The sequence below is a fragment of the Enoplosus armatus genome, chromosome 3 (assembly GCF_043641665.1).
Source record: "Enoplosus armatus isolate fEnoArm2 chromosome 3, fEnoArm2.hap1, whole genome shotgun sequence".
Classification (NCBI taxonomy): domain Eukaryota; kingdom Metazoa; phylum Chordata; class Actinopteri; order Centrarchiformes; family Enoplosidae; genus Enoplosus; species Enoplosus armatus.
The window spans coordinates 23,696,576-23,710,077 of record NC_092182.1 but is presented as its reverse complement, the minus strand read 5'-3'; the positions used below and the strand labels follow the sequence as shown (position 1 = coordinate 23,710,077).

At 43.1% G+C, this 13,502-nt stretch overlaps 1 protein-coding gene across 1 annotated transcript; it reads left to right on the top strand.

Annotated features, from left to right (window-relative positions):
• The first annotated feature begins 517 nt into the window (after positions 1–517).
• Positions 518–13,231, top strand: ccdc71 (coiled-coil domain containing 71). The gene is made up of 2 exons (XM_070903461.1): positions 518–538; positions 11,958–13,231. Exon 2 carries the CDS (start codon positions 11,967–11,969, stop codon positions 13,029–13,031), a length of 1,065 nt encoding a protein of 354 aa, XP_070759562.1. The 5' UTR covers positions 518–538; positions 11,958–11,966; the 3' UTR covers positions 13,032–13,231.
• Positions 13,232–13,502: the final 271 nt, after the last annotated feature.

Here is a 13,502-nt window from a genome sequence, read left to right as displayed (position 1 = left end):
CTTTCCTACTTTCTACAGCACAACAAGTTCTATCTTTTCTTAAAAATTGCTTTGTTATAGTAATGGTACTACAGCTACTATAAAAATAACGGTAGCTATATCATTATATCAACTATAATCTTTTAGGTTGGTTGGTTGTTGATGCCAGAAGTTTTAGTCACAAACACAAAAACAGGAACAAGCCCCGCCCAGTCATGACGTCACAACGCACTTAGGTTTCTAGGTTTGGAGAGCCAATGATTAGTTTCCAAAGAATTACTGTGTTATGAAATACAAAGTATGTTTTAATTCTCTTGGAATTTCATGTTGATTTTGTTTCAGAAATTATTTTGAACCTAAGATTATTTTTGTCACTTGTCCCCGTTCCCCACCCCCACCCCTCGGCGGGGTTAACAGAGCCCGCCCCCTCTCCTCTCTCCCCGGCAGCCTCCGCCTCTCTTCCCTGGTCTGTCATCCACACCGCTGTTGTTGCAGCCATTTTGCCGTGGAGCGTCGGTACAGCAGCCACCGGAGGATGCCGAAACAGCAGCGTTGAGAGGTAATTCAGCCTTTTTTGTTGAGCACTTTCATTCGCGTCGGTAACCTTCACCTTCCCGACTCAGCACATAAGTCGGATAATGTCTGGCGAGCTGAGGGCCAGGCCGGCTGGAGGGGCTGAGAGAGCCTCCACAACTAGTAGCTGCTGCTCAGACAGAGAAGATTGCTGGGAGAGTGTTTTGCGACCAAGGCTTGTCGCTGGCAGTTAACAAGTCTGCGTGAAAAATGGCGTCTTTTAACAAAACACTGAAAGTTGTAAATGAGCTTCTATGTGGCGAGAACATTAATGTATATTTGGCTATAGTTTCAGGGTGATAGATAGCAGTGTAATACAAATCAGACTGGGTCCTGGTGGTGTGTTCGTGAGGGGGGCGCTAGAGAGCTACACAACGACGTAGATTTGCGCACGCTTTGTAGCTTAACCCTGAATGGCTAGTCGTTTTTTTTTAGTTTTTTTTTAAGTGTTTCTGATTATAATGTTTTTCTGAAATGCAGTGACACCATTTTAGGTTTCTTTTTTTCTTAACAATTGAACAAACATATCAGTTTGCTTGTGTTGTTAATTTGTGGACGTGTAATCTGGAAGCGCTGCTCTTGAGGGATGTATGGCAACTATTAAGCTCCAGCTACATATGAAATGGTGAAATCGTTGAAATTCACAATTCAATGGAATTACTGCAATCACTGGATTTTCCCGCGTGAGAAATCCGCACAAATTTATTTCAATTTCAACTTTGGTGAACTTGGAACAAATGACTAATAGCAAATTGTGTCAGCGGTGCAGAAGACACAGAATCAAAAATGGAGGAAGCTATCGTAGCTGTCAGTTAGCAGCTAGCTAGCTAGCTGCTAACTGACAGCACAATGAAGCTAGCTAGCTTGGGGATCTTTCTCCCGCTCTTCGATAATCCTGTCAAGGAGATAGCAGTTCAGTACAGAAGAAGAAGAAGTAACTGAAAGAAGTTTGGAGAGGTGTGACTGACTAGTGCTAGCATGTTTCTGGCTGGCTGGCCACAAAAACAAGTTTTCATGGCAATGTCCTTTATAAGCGTGTGTGTGCGGATCTCACTGATAACGTCACTTGGAAACCCGTCTATAGCCTGAGGTCAGTTCTCGTTGTTAACCATATTTTTCAATGGTATTTATAGACGGGCAGACACTGTATGGGTTCGGAGCTGGTGATTTCACTGGGAATGTCCAGATTGTTAGCAAATGTGTTTGATATCAACTTTGGTTGTCTTGTAGTGTGAGTGTTCAAACAAACCAAAGATTCCGAAGACAATGTCCAAAGACATTGGTGTCAGGAACCATGTCTGGACTTGGTCCAGCAGGGGGCTGGACCATCTCAAATTCTGCAGATCTGACACCATTATTTACAAGAGTGATGATAGGTGTTTTTTTTTTTAGGAAAGCGGTGGAGCATTCACCATTTTCCATCTAGGAAGGTGGGGACTTTTGGGTTACACAAGAGTGTGCACAGTCATTCTGTCTTCAGTTCGGTTCCAGAGCCGGCTCAGGTTTGTCTCTTGTGAAAGAATAACCTCCATTGCATTGAATTCTGATCATCTCCAGTGAATTCTTCATGTGTTGGTGAAGAGGTCCATTAGTGCTGTAGAAATGAACATTATGTTGTGTTTACCATTTGTTAGTAAGAGTACAGCCGGTTGCACCAGCTGTTCATAGGTTCTAAATAATTAAGTCTTGGTTGAACAGTCTTTATTTGTCCATTCAAGCCACAGGGCCGTTGTTTGAGTACCAGCTTTTATTTGAGAATTTACGATACTCATGCAGTGCCCGTTCGGCATGCCCGTTGGAACAGGCCAATTGCTTGGCTCCCGCTGCTTGCAGCGTTGTTGGGTGGGGGCGTGCTCATATGTAGAACATGGCCGTTCTGAACTCATACCTGTTTGGAGCGGGCCAATTGCTTGGCCCCTGGAAGTGCTGCTTGCAGTGTTGTCAAGAATCGTGGTATGGCTGCGTGCAGCGTTCTTGAGAGCCGCTCATTCGATTGACTTCACACTCGACACTGCACTCCCTTGGATCCTCAGCAATACACCTGGAAAGTGTGAAGTTGAGTGGTTATCGAGATATGCGAGGCGCAGTCATACATATGGTACAGACAGAAATTCCTTGCTGTTGTAGTTTAAATTATGGTGCGACAGCGCCACCTATTGGTCAAATGACCCCAAATATGTCACGGTCACTCAGACATCATATCTACACATGTCCACCAAATGTGGTTGCAATAGCACAAAGCACTCAGGAGATTTCTTTGTAATTTAAGCCATGCCCACAGCATTTGAGCAAACTGTGAAGGTAGCTATAATAAAACTGTATGGAATATTGAAAATAAGAAAAAATAACCTTTTCCGGCTTGGTCCAGAGATGTTCTGTACCAAATTTGTGACAATTGCTCCAAATTTGTAGGAGGAGTAACGTGGTTTATATGAAGAGATTCGTCTGGACCCACAGAATCCAGGAAAAAATTATGTTTTTGAGACTTTTGGTTCAAAAGTTAGAGGCCAAAACATAAAGCATCAAAAAACAATGAAGGGCGGCAGGAACAACCGCTCGCTGTCTGAAAGCACCATAAATCTATACCAGTTACTAACAGGCCTCAACATACGGTAATGCCTGTGTCATCAGTTGCTGGTTCCCGGTAAGGACGACTTGTCTCCAGCGGTGTAGCTTTCCTCGACTGGGTGATGTGAGGCTGGCATCCAGTCAGGGATTCTTATTAAGATTGCTTGTTTACATTAAAAAAAAATATCGGCCGAAATAAAGTCATCAGATTTTTAAAGGTCTCACTTCTTCACAGCATGCTAACTCTCTTGTGTTACCATTTTTTCCTCCCTCTCTCCCTCTCATTCCTTTTTTTGCCATCTGTCCCTTGAGAGGCTCATTTTAGATAAGATCTGCCCTCTTGACATCCAGCAAACAATTAATTGGACAAATGAAAACCATGCGACTGTGACACAACCAACACAACACTTAACTGAAACTAACTGCTGGTGGTGGAATACAATGACCCCCTGAACACAAAATGTCCCGTCACTTTAACGTCTCTACACCCAGTTGTCCCCAATGTAATCAAGGGCAGGATTAATGCTGTGAACAGACTTGTAAGTGTGACTCACCAGTTGTAGGCTGTCGGGATAAGTCTGCCATTGGCCGACTATTTCAGTCGGAATCCTCCTCCCTTTCCGCTATCTGCATGTTGCTGTTTTGCAAGGGCACCGTCTCTGCATCCTGGGGCGATCCCACGGCGATTGTGGTTGGTTTAAAGAAAAACAAAACAAGTCAAGTGCGTTTTTTTTTTTCGCCCTACACCAGAATGATAATGGGTTCAGCCAGACCTTTCTCCAAGGTGTGGCGATAGTTTCATTAATTAAACTGTTGGCTGTTATCTGATGAATATGAATTGCAAGCCGGGGTCTCTACACTTGGCCAAAAGCTATTATTATGATTTTAGTATTCTAAAACTTGGGTTGTTGTTTGTGAATGTTTGCTGTTCAGAAACACCAACAGAGAGCTGAGTCAGCTTGTCCTGTCAGTCTGAAACTATAACGGTGGATAACATTATCTAATAGGGGTGTCACGATTTCGATTCTAAATCCAAAGTCGACCAAAATGAGCTTTTTGAATTTGACCTTCAAAAGCAGGCAATTCTCCCACTGTTATTTTTTTCTCTCTTATCCTGCCTACGTGTGCGCTTCTAAAGAAAGAAAACACAACACTTAAAAGACGACCCAGGTTAGCTTACTGGTAGCCTGCAGCTCTACTTTCCGAGACACCCAGGGACACACACAGGGAAGTGGTCAGACAGTCGGAGAGTGTCTCTCGCTAGCCTGCCAACGCCTGGCAGCACATCAAAAAAGTCTGCCGTTTGTTAGGCCGCCCATCCTTACAGTCCGGATCCGTCTTCTCTTCGCCCCCCCCTCGCCATTTACCCACTAACCATCCGTCCATTCTCAGGAGCCTGCCGCCTCATCTGGACGGGGTACAGGAGGTAATGATAACGCAACTTTCTGGGGCATAGCTGCAACTCTGACGAGAAGTTTCACTCTGTCTAAAGAGTAATTGAGGAAACCAAGAAAGTCTAGACTGAGCAGAGAATTTTTTACACTTTACGCTAATAAGACTGAGCAAGTGACTCTGGGGTTGTGTTGAATGGGGCACTCTATGTTGGACTTTTGCACTGCTTGTATAATAAACACTGTGGGGAACATACATGTTTAAATAGAATTGTGACCTTAAAATCAAAATTCAAATCGAATCGTGGATTTGGAAAATCACGACAGTCCTATTATCTACCATAACGTTCAATGCAGGTCATAGCTTGTAAAATGTCATGCTTTGTATCTAGTGTTCCTGCTCTGGTGCATCAAATGAGGCGCTCTCTATTCACCAGGTAACTGACCAATCACAGGCGTTTGTGCCCGCTCACTCTGATTAACGGCTCTGTAACCACACAGCTGCAGCTGCAGGCAGCAGCTGCATTTTCACAATGGCAACCTACAAGAGAAATGAAACTGAGGAGGGAGAATTGCTTTTGATTTGGTTTCATTCTGTGGTCCAGGTATTGCACATTTGAAGAATGTGTTTCTGTGTCAAATTATTTATCAATGCAGTGTAGAGTTGTTTTTCCAGCTGTGGTATTATTATATTTAGGGTTTGGTGATTGATTCTGTGTAGTCGGGGTGAAATTTCTGTCACTGATTTTAAGTTTCCTGATATTTGGAAAATGTTGCATTTAGCTTAAAAATATAAAATGCTGCTTTTTAATGTATATTGTCTGTAATTAACCTGTGGTGCTTTCTGTCAATTAAAATGATGACCAAATATTTTAACACTTCACGCTTGCACTGACAATGCATACCTACTAAATTATGTTTAGCAGGTATAATGTTCATCTTAGTTTTGTTGGTGCCCTAACATTTACTTATTAGCACTAAACACAAAGTCTGAGGCTGATTAGAAATGTCATTAGTTTTACTAATGTTACTAAAACTAATGACAAACAAGAATGTGCATGTCCTGAAGAAAATGCATGGGAGAGCAGCAATTTTTCAAATATTTTAGCGCCACCTACAGGTGAAATTGTATCAACTGCTACAGACATTCAGCATCCCCTTCTGTACAACTTTGCTGAATTTGGTTACCATAAGACATTACATTAAAGTGATATGGAAGTTAAGTAATATGGAGGTGTTCTACCAATGGCCACAAGGTGGGGCTATTGGTGCCATGCTTAAATGTGCCATGCACATGCTCATGGAAAAGTTGTTTACTAAGTTTCACTTTATTAAAGTCAACAGAATTGCAGAAATATTAAGTTTTAACGTTACTCTAGCGCCCCCTGTGGGTAGAGTTGTATGCAATCCAATTTAGCATTTAAGAGTTAAAGCCTGCATCAGGCCGTGCCTTCCAAAGTTTGGTAACCAATTACAGACAAACAGTAAGTGATACTCAAAAACAAACATATACGTTTTGTTCAGGGTCATCTACATTTTAAACTTCAGGCTGCTAGCTAGCGAAGCCATTAGCAGAGTGTGTATGCAAATTAACCTATAGACCGACTTTTTAAAGATGTGGTAGCAGTCACTAGCAGCAGTTAACGCTTGTCACGTTGATCGAAGAAATGTGTAAATTTAAGAGTTGTGATTTCTGTAAGTCGACTTACAACAACCTGTTCAGCTCCATCGACTGCCTGCCAGTTGAGAAAACTGCAATATGTCAACATGTAGACAAGATATTGTGCAACAGATTTTTGTCATCCTTCATCTCCAGCTTAAATGAGTTAGATGTTTTAAGAGGTTAAAAATCCGATAATGTGTTTCTCAGTGACCTCAAAGGTCTATGGCATTTCTGTATTGACATTTCCTGTTTTTAACAGGCAGATAGATATTAAGGTCACCCAACTCTGCGTCTTCCCTTTTATCTCAAGCTGCTCATTAAAAAAGCTACAGACGAGTCCTTCCTCTGCAAAGGAAAAATAAGTAAAGCCCATAGAGCAGCATTGCTTCAGAAAACACACCAGGGACCACGATGACACACAAGACCAGGGTCACGTGACTAGCAGGGGTAGTCGTGCTAGCATTATTGCTAACATACTTCTCCACTAAGCTCTAATGAGCTTCTTACAGTATAAGTAATGTCAGCATAGTTAGCAAGGCTACAGAAAATGTGGTACGTCAACACAAAAATATATGTTTTTGTCACGTTTTAGTTATTTGATTGTTAGATTTAGATTTTTTTTTGTCTTAGCATTTTGAGACTACAGCTGTCATCTGCCGTCTTTGATGCTTACAGTTACCATGGTAGCGTGTTGTTCTTGTCTATCGCGGGATTAGTGAAACCTAAAGTTCATATCAAACTGTAATGGTTCACACAAACTGTGGCAAACATTTTACTCTGAGGAGAGTCCGTCAGTTGTGTTACTGCAGTCAACTGTTTGAACAGAGCTGCTCACCTTGATGTTCCTGCTCCCCTAACATCACCACTGCCACCTGTTCTCTCCACTGCAGAGCAGCAAATACTTTAGAAGCTGGATTTACTCACCTGTTTATTAAAATACTGATCACTGTGGGTTTAGATTGAGAGGCGCAGCTAAAACGTCTCATAACATTAACGCAGTAATATTCCTTCAGCGAACATCTAGAGGAAGATTTAGATGGTTGATAGCCAACATTAATCCTAGACTAATTTCTACAGATGGCAACCCAAAAGATGAATGTCGACATTCTGGCCCACCTGTTTTTGTGGTTTGTACCAGCTGTTTTGTTGCTGCTTTCTGTGTAAATTTCATTGGAACTGTAGATGCATTTAGCCCACGAATCGTCCCTTTTTGTCTTCCAAGAACCAGTAATGGCAGCTAACATTACTGGCAGAGACGTACAATTACTGAAATGTAAAATTATGCTTATTAGAGCAAAAGGTCAGGCAGCTAAATCAACTGGCACCCAGCGCCGGGGACATCTGTATTTTAACTTGTCATGTGCATGATTCCTGCTTTTTCTTTGTGTATCTCTTTGGCTTTTATAAATGCTCAATTATTATGATGTTTTTTCTTCAATACACCTCACCTGCAATTATAAGAAATGTATTATTCACAGCTTCTGCCCAGTTACAGTTCAGCCCTGCAGAGCCACCCCACACTGAACTCCTGTAACAGCCTACATAAGTCTCATGTTGTTCCTGTAAGACTCTTCATTTTAATGCCTTTGTTCATCATCTGTGATACTTCAAGTCAAAGAAGTAAAAAGTGTATGGCGTGGTCATAGTTTAGCTGTAATATCATAGGTCACTGAGGAGCACCTCTCCTGCCCAGCTTTTGACAGCACTGTCAGCTGAAGAGTCATTCACACTGAATGGTAACGGAGGTTGTACGAGTGTCTAGTTCAAAAGTAGTTTAGCCGACTTTGCTGCATTCAGCACCGGAGCAATGAACAGAAACGCGTGGCGCTGCGAAGGTAGTTGGCTAATGTTTTTCGACATCGTTTTTTGGTGGACGAAATTAACACTGTTGACAAATCCACCAGCTCTGTCTACCTAATTTGCATATTTAGAGCCGATCACAACGTGACCAGAATAGAAATCAAAACAACGCGTTAATTCCAGGTGTGATAAGATGTTGTTATCCTGATACAGATCACATGTTTATACCAGTCGGTGATGGGGTCTGCAGATGAACTGACGTGAACCCGCTCGGTCTGTCACTGTCTTCTGCACCGCTGAAACTGTAAAATTAATAAATGGGTTGCTCATATTTTTGGGGGTTTACACAGAGCAATTGGTTACCTGATAGATGCCATCTTATTCCTTGTTTGCAGTTTTGATGAAAGGTAAACCGAACACGGCTTGTAATATTATATCATGTCTGTGGTGGAAAACTACCAACAGCCACCAGACTGATGCCGTGATCACGTTGGTGCAGACTTTGTCATTTCTACCAGGCAGCTAATTAGCATCTCCAGATTCACTGGTATCCTTATGGGACATTTCACCCAGATTGAAGGTTTTCCTTGTTTTCTTGCTCTACTGTTTCACGAGGCTGTTGATAGTTTTCTGGTCTTTATCACTTGAGAAGTGATAAGTTTCCTCGACCTCTGTTGGTCCTTCTGAGTAAATGTCTGAAAACATACACCGCCTTAATATAAAAAGTTCTCCCAGTAAACAGCGAGCAGCAGTTTAAAAGTGTTTAATCAGGCTTCGTTTTCTTATTCACTGTACAGACTGTAGCTTGACTGGGTTATGATTGCCAGGAGGCAGAACTTTGAAGATGATGATGATGTCAGCAGCCCATTTGTTGATCCACCACTTTGACTGAAATATCTCTAAAACAGATTTCTGTACATTTTTGTGCAGATGTTCATGGTCTCCAGAAGATTAATCCTGATGACATTTGTCATTATTTGCTGTTTTCGCTGTCAATTTTTCTCTTTTTAGAGCACGCCATGTGGACTTACTTTTCTCTTACTAACTTATTTCTCTGACTGCTCCTGTGTGTGTGTGTGTGTGTGTGTGTGTGTGTGTGTCACTCACTGACTGGAGTTGCAATGCTTATCAGAATGCACAGATTTGATGTGTGTGAGATGATTTGCAACGCATGCAATTGGTCTGTGAGTTTCCTGAGCCGCTATGCAGCCTGGTTGCAGTTTGTAATCTGACGGGATATTGGTAGAATAATGACTCTTCCTTCAAACACAACACAAGATGAAATTATTTCTACTAACCAAATGTGGCAAAACCTACTGCAGCCCGCCGGTGGCAGCTCATGCTGAGACGCATTTCTCGAATTTCTCAGTTGCAGTAGAGAGAAACTGCTCTGAACACTCAAGAGACTGGTGCAAGTCAGACCAGTCTGGTATGTCCTAAAATGGCCACGGTACAGAGGATAAACCTGTTTGATTCAGGTAACAACCACAGACTGTATAAAAGAAGAACTGGACGTAGCCACCAAGACGTCACCCATTCATTTGTGGACTACCGTTTTGAAGCCTCGAGGTTGTCATTTTGGCCGCCGCCGTCATTTTTGTGGAGCTAGTAGGACACTATGCACGCCCACATGTACCAGCAACCTGACTGCTCCTGGTTACGCCATGCGAAGTAGCTGCTAACGGTTAGCGTCTATTTTACTCTAAATGGGACCATAATTTACAAAATGAACATCGTGCTGTATTGAAGACTTGAAACGATTGAGACCATAAACTCATAAGGAACATATTTACTGAGAAAATAAATCAGTTGAGAAGATGGGTAATATTCTCAGACTTATAGACATATACAAGCAGACATCTTTTTACAATCAGACTTCTTTTTTCAACTAGTAGAGTCGCCCCCTACTGGCCACTAGAAAGAATGCTGGTTGAGTTAAAAAAAGTTTTGTTTTGTTTTTTTTTAATTTTCACGCCTGTGACATATTTACATATACAACCATTGAAACTGTAGTGAAATGTGTGTATTGTTGCTGGTATGGTGTCACGCTCTTACCTGTTAACATGGGCGCCGGGGAAAAAATAAAGCAAGAGGTTTCACGACGCACATGTGACAGAAAAGCTGCAAACCGGAAACGCAAAGTACAATTCAAAACTGTCATATTTATTTGAAGAAGAACTATTGATCATCTAACCATTGAATGATACATTTAATATTTAATCTTAACATTTCCTTTCATGCTTTGTTTCTGATTAATATTAAAATAAAGTTTAATTTCCTCGAGGCTCCTTGAACTACCAGGTGAAGTTTTTTTTTTCTTCTTTTCTGTTGGAAGAGGATCCCAGGGCGTTGTTTCTCCTGTCCCAAAGGTCCTAGTTGCCGTGGTAGCTAACAAGGCTCGTTTAGATGAAGGGTATAAAGGTGTAGAACTGGTGCTGAACTCGGAGAAGGTCGCAGTGGCTTCTGCTCTTCAGTTCAGAGTAATGAGCCAGCTGGGGTCGTTCTCTCAGCAGATGTGGAGCTTTACTGTTTCTTTATAATCACCGTGTTACTGTCTGCTGGTCTGGCTGTGTGAGGTGTCTGATTACACTGCTGCTGACAGTAAACTAGCTTCTCCCCCGAGCATTAATCTACCTATTAAAAATCCCCAGCCTTTTTGTTCACAGCTGCAGCAGTACACGTTCATGTTAACATTTTACATTCAGGTGACTCTCATCAATAACATTTTGCAGTGAGCTCAGCTGCAGAACACGCTTCAGTTTTTGGATCCCATTTAACGAGTTGCAAGAAGGTCAGTGGTCAGAAGGTCAGCGCATCCAGAACCAGCTGAAATGATCATGAGGGAAGAGAAATGTTCAAGAAAGACTAGAGTCAAACCTAGAACATGTTTGCACTAATGTGGAAACATTTAAAAGGTTTTTCATACACACTTCCCAAAACACTCTCCTGGTGGGGTGTAACAGGATTGTTTGGATATGAACAGATAATGCTTTGGGATATTTCTGCAATACATTAATGTGTAATAATGATCTTTAACCTTGTAACAGGTTGAAACGTGAAAGTGAGGAGCGCTCACTTTGCTTCATCTGGGGACCGAATTGTCCCCAGAAACACACTGCACACTGACTGCCAAAAAAACACCAAAAAAACCCGACTTAATTAGGAATGTTAGAAAAGACACCAATAAATCAGTAAGATGTTGTACTAACCATGATCTAGATTATAGTCGTTAATGAATCAAGGGAGTACCAGTGGTACCTCAGAAAGCAGAATAGGATTAGAAGATGCTACCAAGAGGTGGATACATGCTATAAGGCCCACAACAGGAGGAGCATATTTTGTAATAAAAGTAAAGGGACACAGATCCAGCTCAGTTGATCCCTGGACCAATTCGTCTAATTTTACTCTTAAATAAATCTATAAAATACCACACTCTGAAAACATAGTAGTCTGGCTCTGGTGAGGGTTTTCTCCCACAATGCACTCTGAACAGATGTGAACGATATCTGGATTTATAATAGTTTTTTTGTTCCCTGATTGACACAATTTACTTAAATCTTGCAGCGCTTCTTGTCACAGTATCCCAACTAACATAACTTTGGAGTTTCTCCTCTTATGGTGGAATGCTAGCTACCCTATCAAGCTACCGTATCCTGAACGGGTCAGTCCATTGAAAAAGATAAAGTCAATCTACCTTCCAACTCCCGGCAAGAAAAAAGCCCACTATCCAAAATGTCATGGAATCACTGTTCCATGACATTATTACGTGACATGGTTATCTCACTGTGTTAACAAATAAAAAATTTATAAAAAAAATGGCAAATTGGGACTTGTTACAATGCAAGACTGCAAAATAACAAAACATTGTGACCAAGAAGGGGTGAATGAGGAAAATGACCGGTCTTTTTTTATTGGAATTAGATCTTGCGTTGTTCCTTTCTGTGATTCCGTTCAACCAAATACTTTCTGTATTTTCCTGGCAGGTCTAGAAAATGGCTGACGCGGCACGAGGTCCCGTGGTTGGCCGGCCATTGGCATTCGCCAATGAAGACCAGAGGGCGGTTCACTCCTGGTCCCGGATCTCGTCGGCAGGGCACAGCGTCCTCCTGGATGCTCTGAAGATCCTCAGCCCGATGTCCCATGACCTCTCGAGCAGCGAGGAGCTGGTCACCTTCCTGCAGGAGCTGAGCGAGGAGGGCCACACGCCCACCGTGCTGCGGAGCAAGGACGTGTACCGCTACCGCTCCTGCACGAACCAACCCCTGACTGAGGACATGCTGAAGCCAGCCAACAGGAACGTCAGACCCACCGCCAAGAGGAGGGGGAGGAGGCCCCTGGCCAAGAAGAGAGAGGTGCACCCGTCCTGGAGCACCTATGAGAGCAGCAACCCCAGGATTCAAGGGGTCCGCCCTCCAGAGCTGCTGGCGGACCGTCGTGCCATCATCTGCAGCAGGACACCCAGTCGGACTGTAGAGATGTCGCAGGCACTGCAGGTGCGGCCGTGCCTCAGACTGACCAACATTGAAGGCCCGTCTGGCTTCCACACGGCCAGACTCCAGATCCACACTTCCTGGGACTTGTCCTCTGTTGCCTTTTCACAGCAACAGCACCCTCCAACGCTTTCAGGAATACCTTTGCAGCCTTCTCAGAACGGTGGCGGGCCACCCACCAAAGCTGTGGCCTTGTTCAGCCAGAAGAGCCTGTCCTGTCCGATCCGACTGGACGGTGCCCTGATTGGTGATTCTGCACCGGTCTTTTACGCTAATGGCCGGGTGTTCCCAGAGACTCCCACAGAACTGACCAGCAATGGCTGGAGGAGCAACGGCCTCCACCGGGACGGTCGGGGCCCCAAGGAACTGAACAACCCGACCCGGCAGAGAAACGGCTGGAAAGACAAGAACAATTTTAGATGGAAAGTGATAAAAGTGGATGACTCTCGCTCGGTAGCTGAGGCCCGCAGAAAAGCGCAGAAGATCCTACAGGTCAACCTGTCTCCGGTGATTCAGATCCAACCTCTCAACCATGTGCTGAGAGACTTCAGATACCAGAATAAGTGACAATTCCCCCCAAACCCACACACATTGTTTCCTTTAGCAGATGTTAGTGTTTTACATCCATTAGCCTCTACCTGGCTGAGCCCCAGTGTTCATAGCAGACGTCTTACATGGGTTTTTGTGATCTCTGCTGAGTGTTGGAGGTGGAGAAGTTAGTCTGCTCTGGTTCCTAACAGGGGCACTCGGGATTGAAAGGCATTTGAAGTTAGGTGATGCTTTCCCCAGCAGGCTGGGAAATGGCTATCGGCCGAATGCTGGTACATTTTCATGGTTTACGTTAGTTTGCGCTACACTTCAACCAACCATCATTCTGCTTTGAGTTGACTGGCTGCTGATGCGAAACAGCATCCACTGTGCCTGCTAGGTCAAAGGTGAATTTTCTGCCTTTCTACAAGGCACACTGGCTGTGGCTCACAATTCAAAGAGTATTTATAACTCATTTGAAGTATATTGCCGTTTTGTTAAAAAGTATTT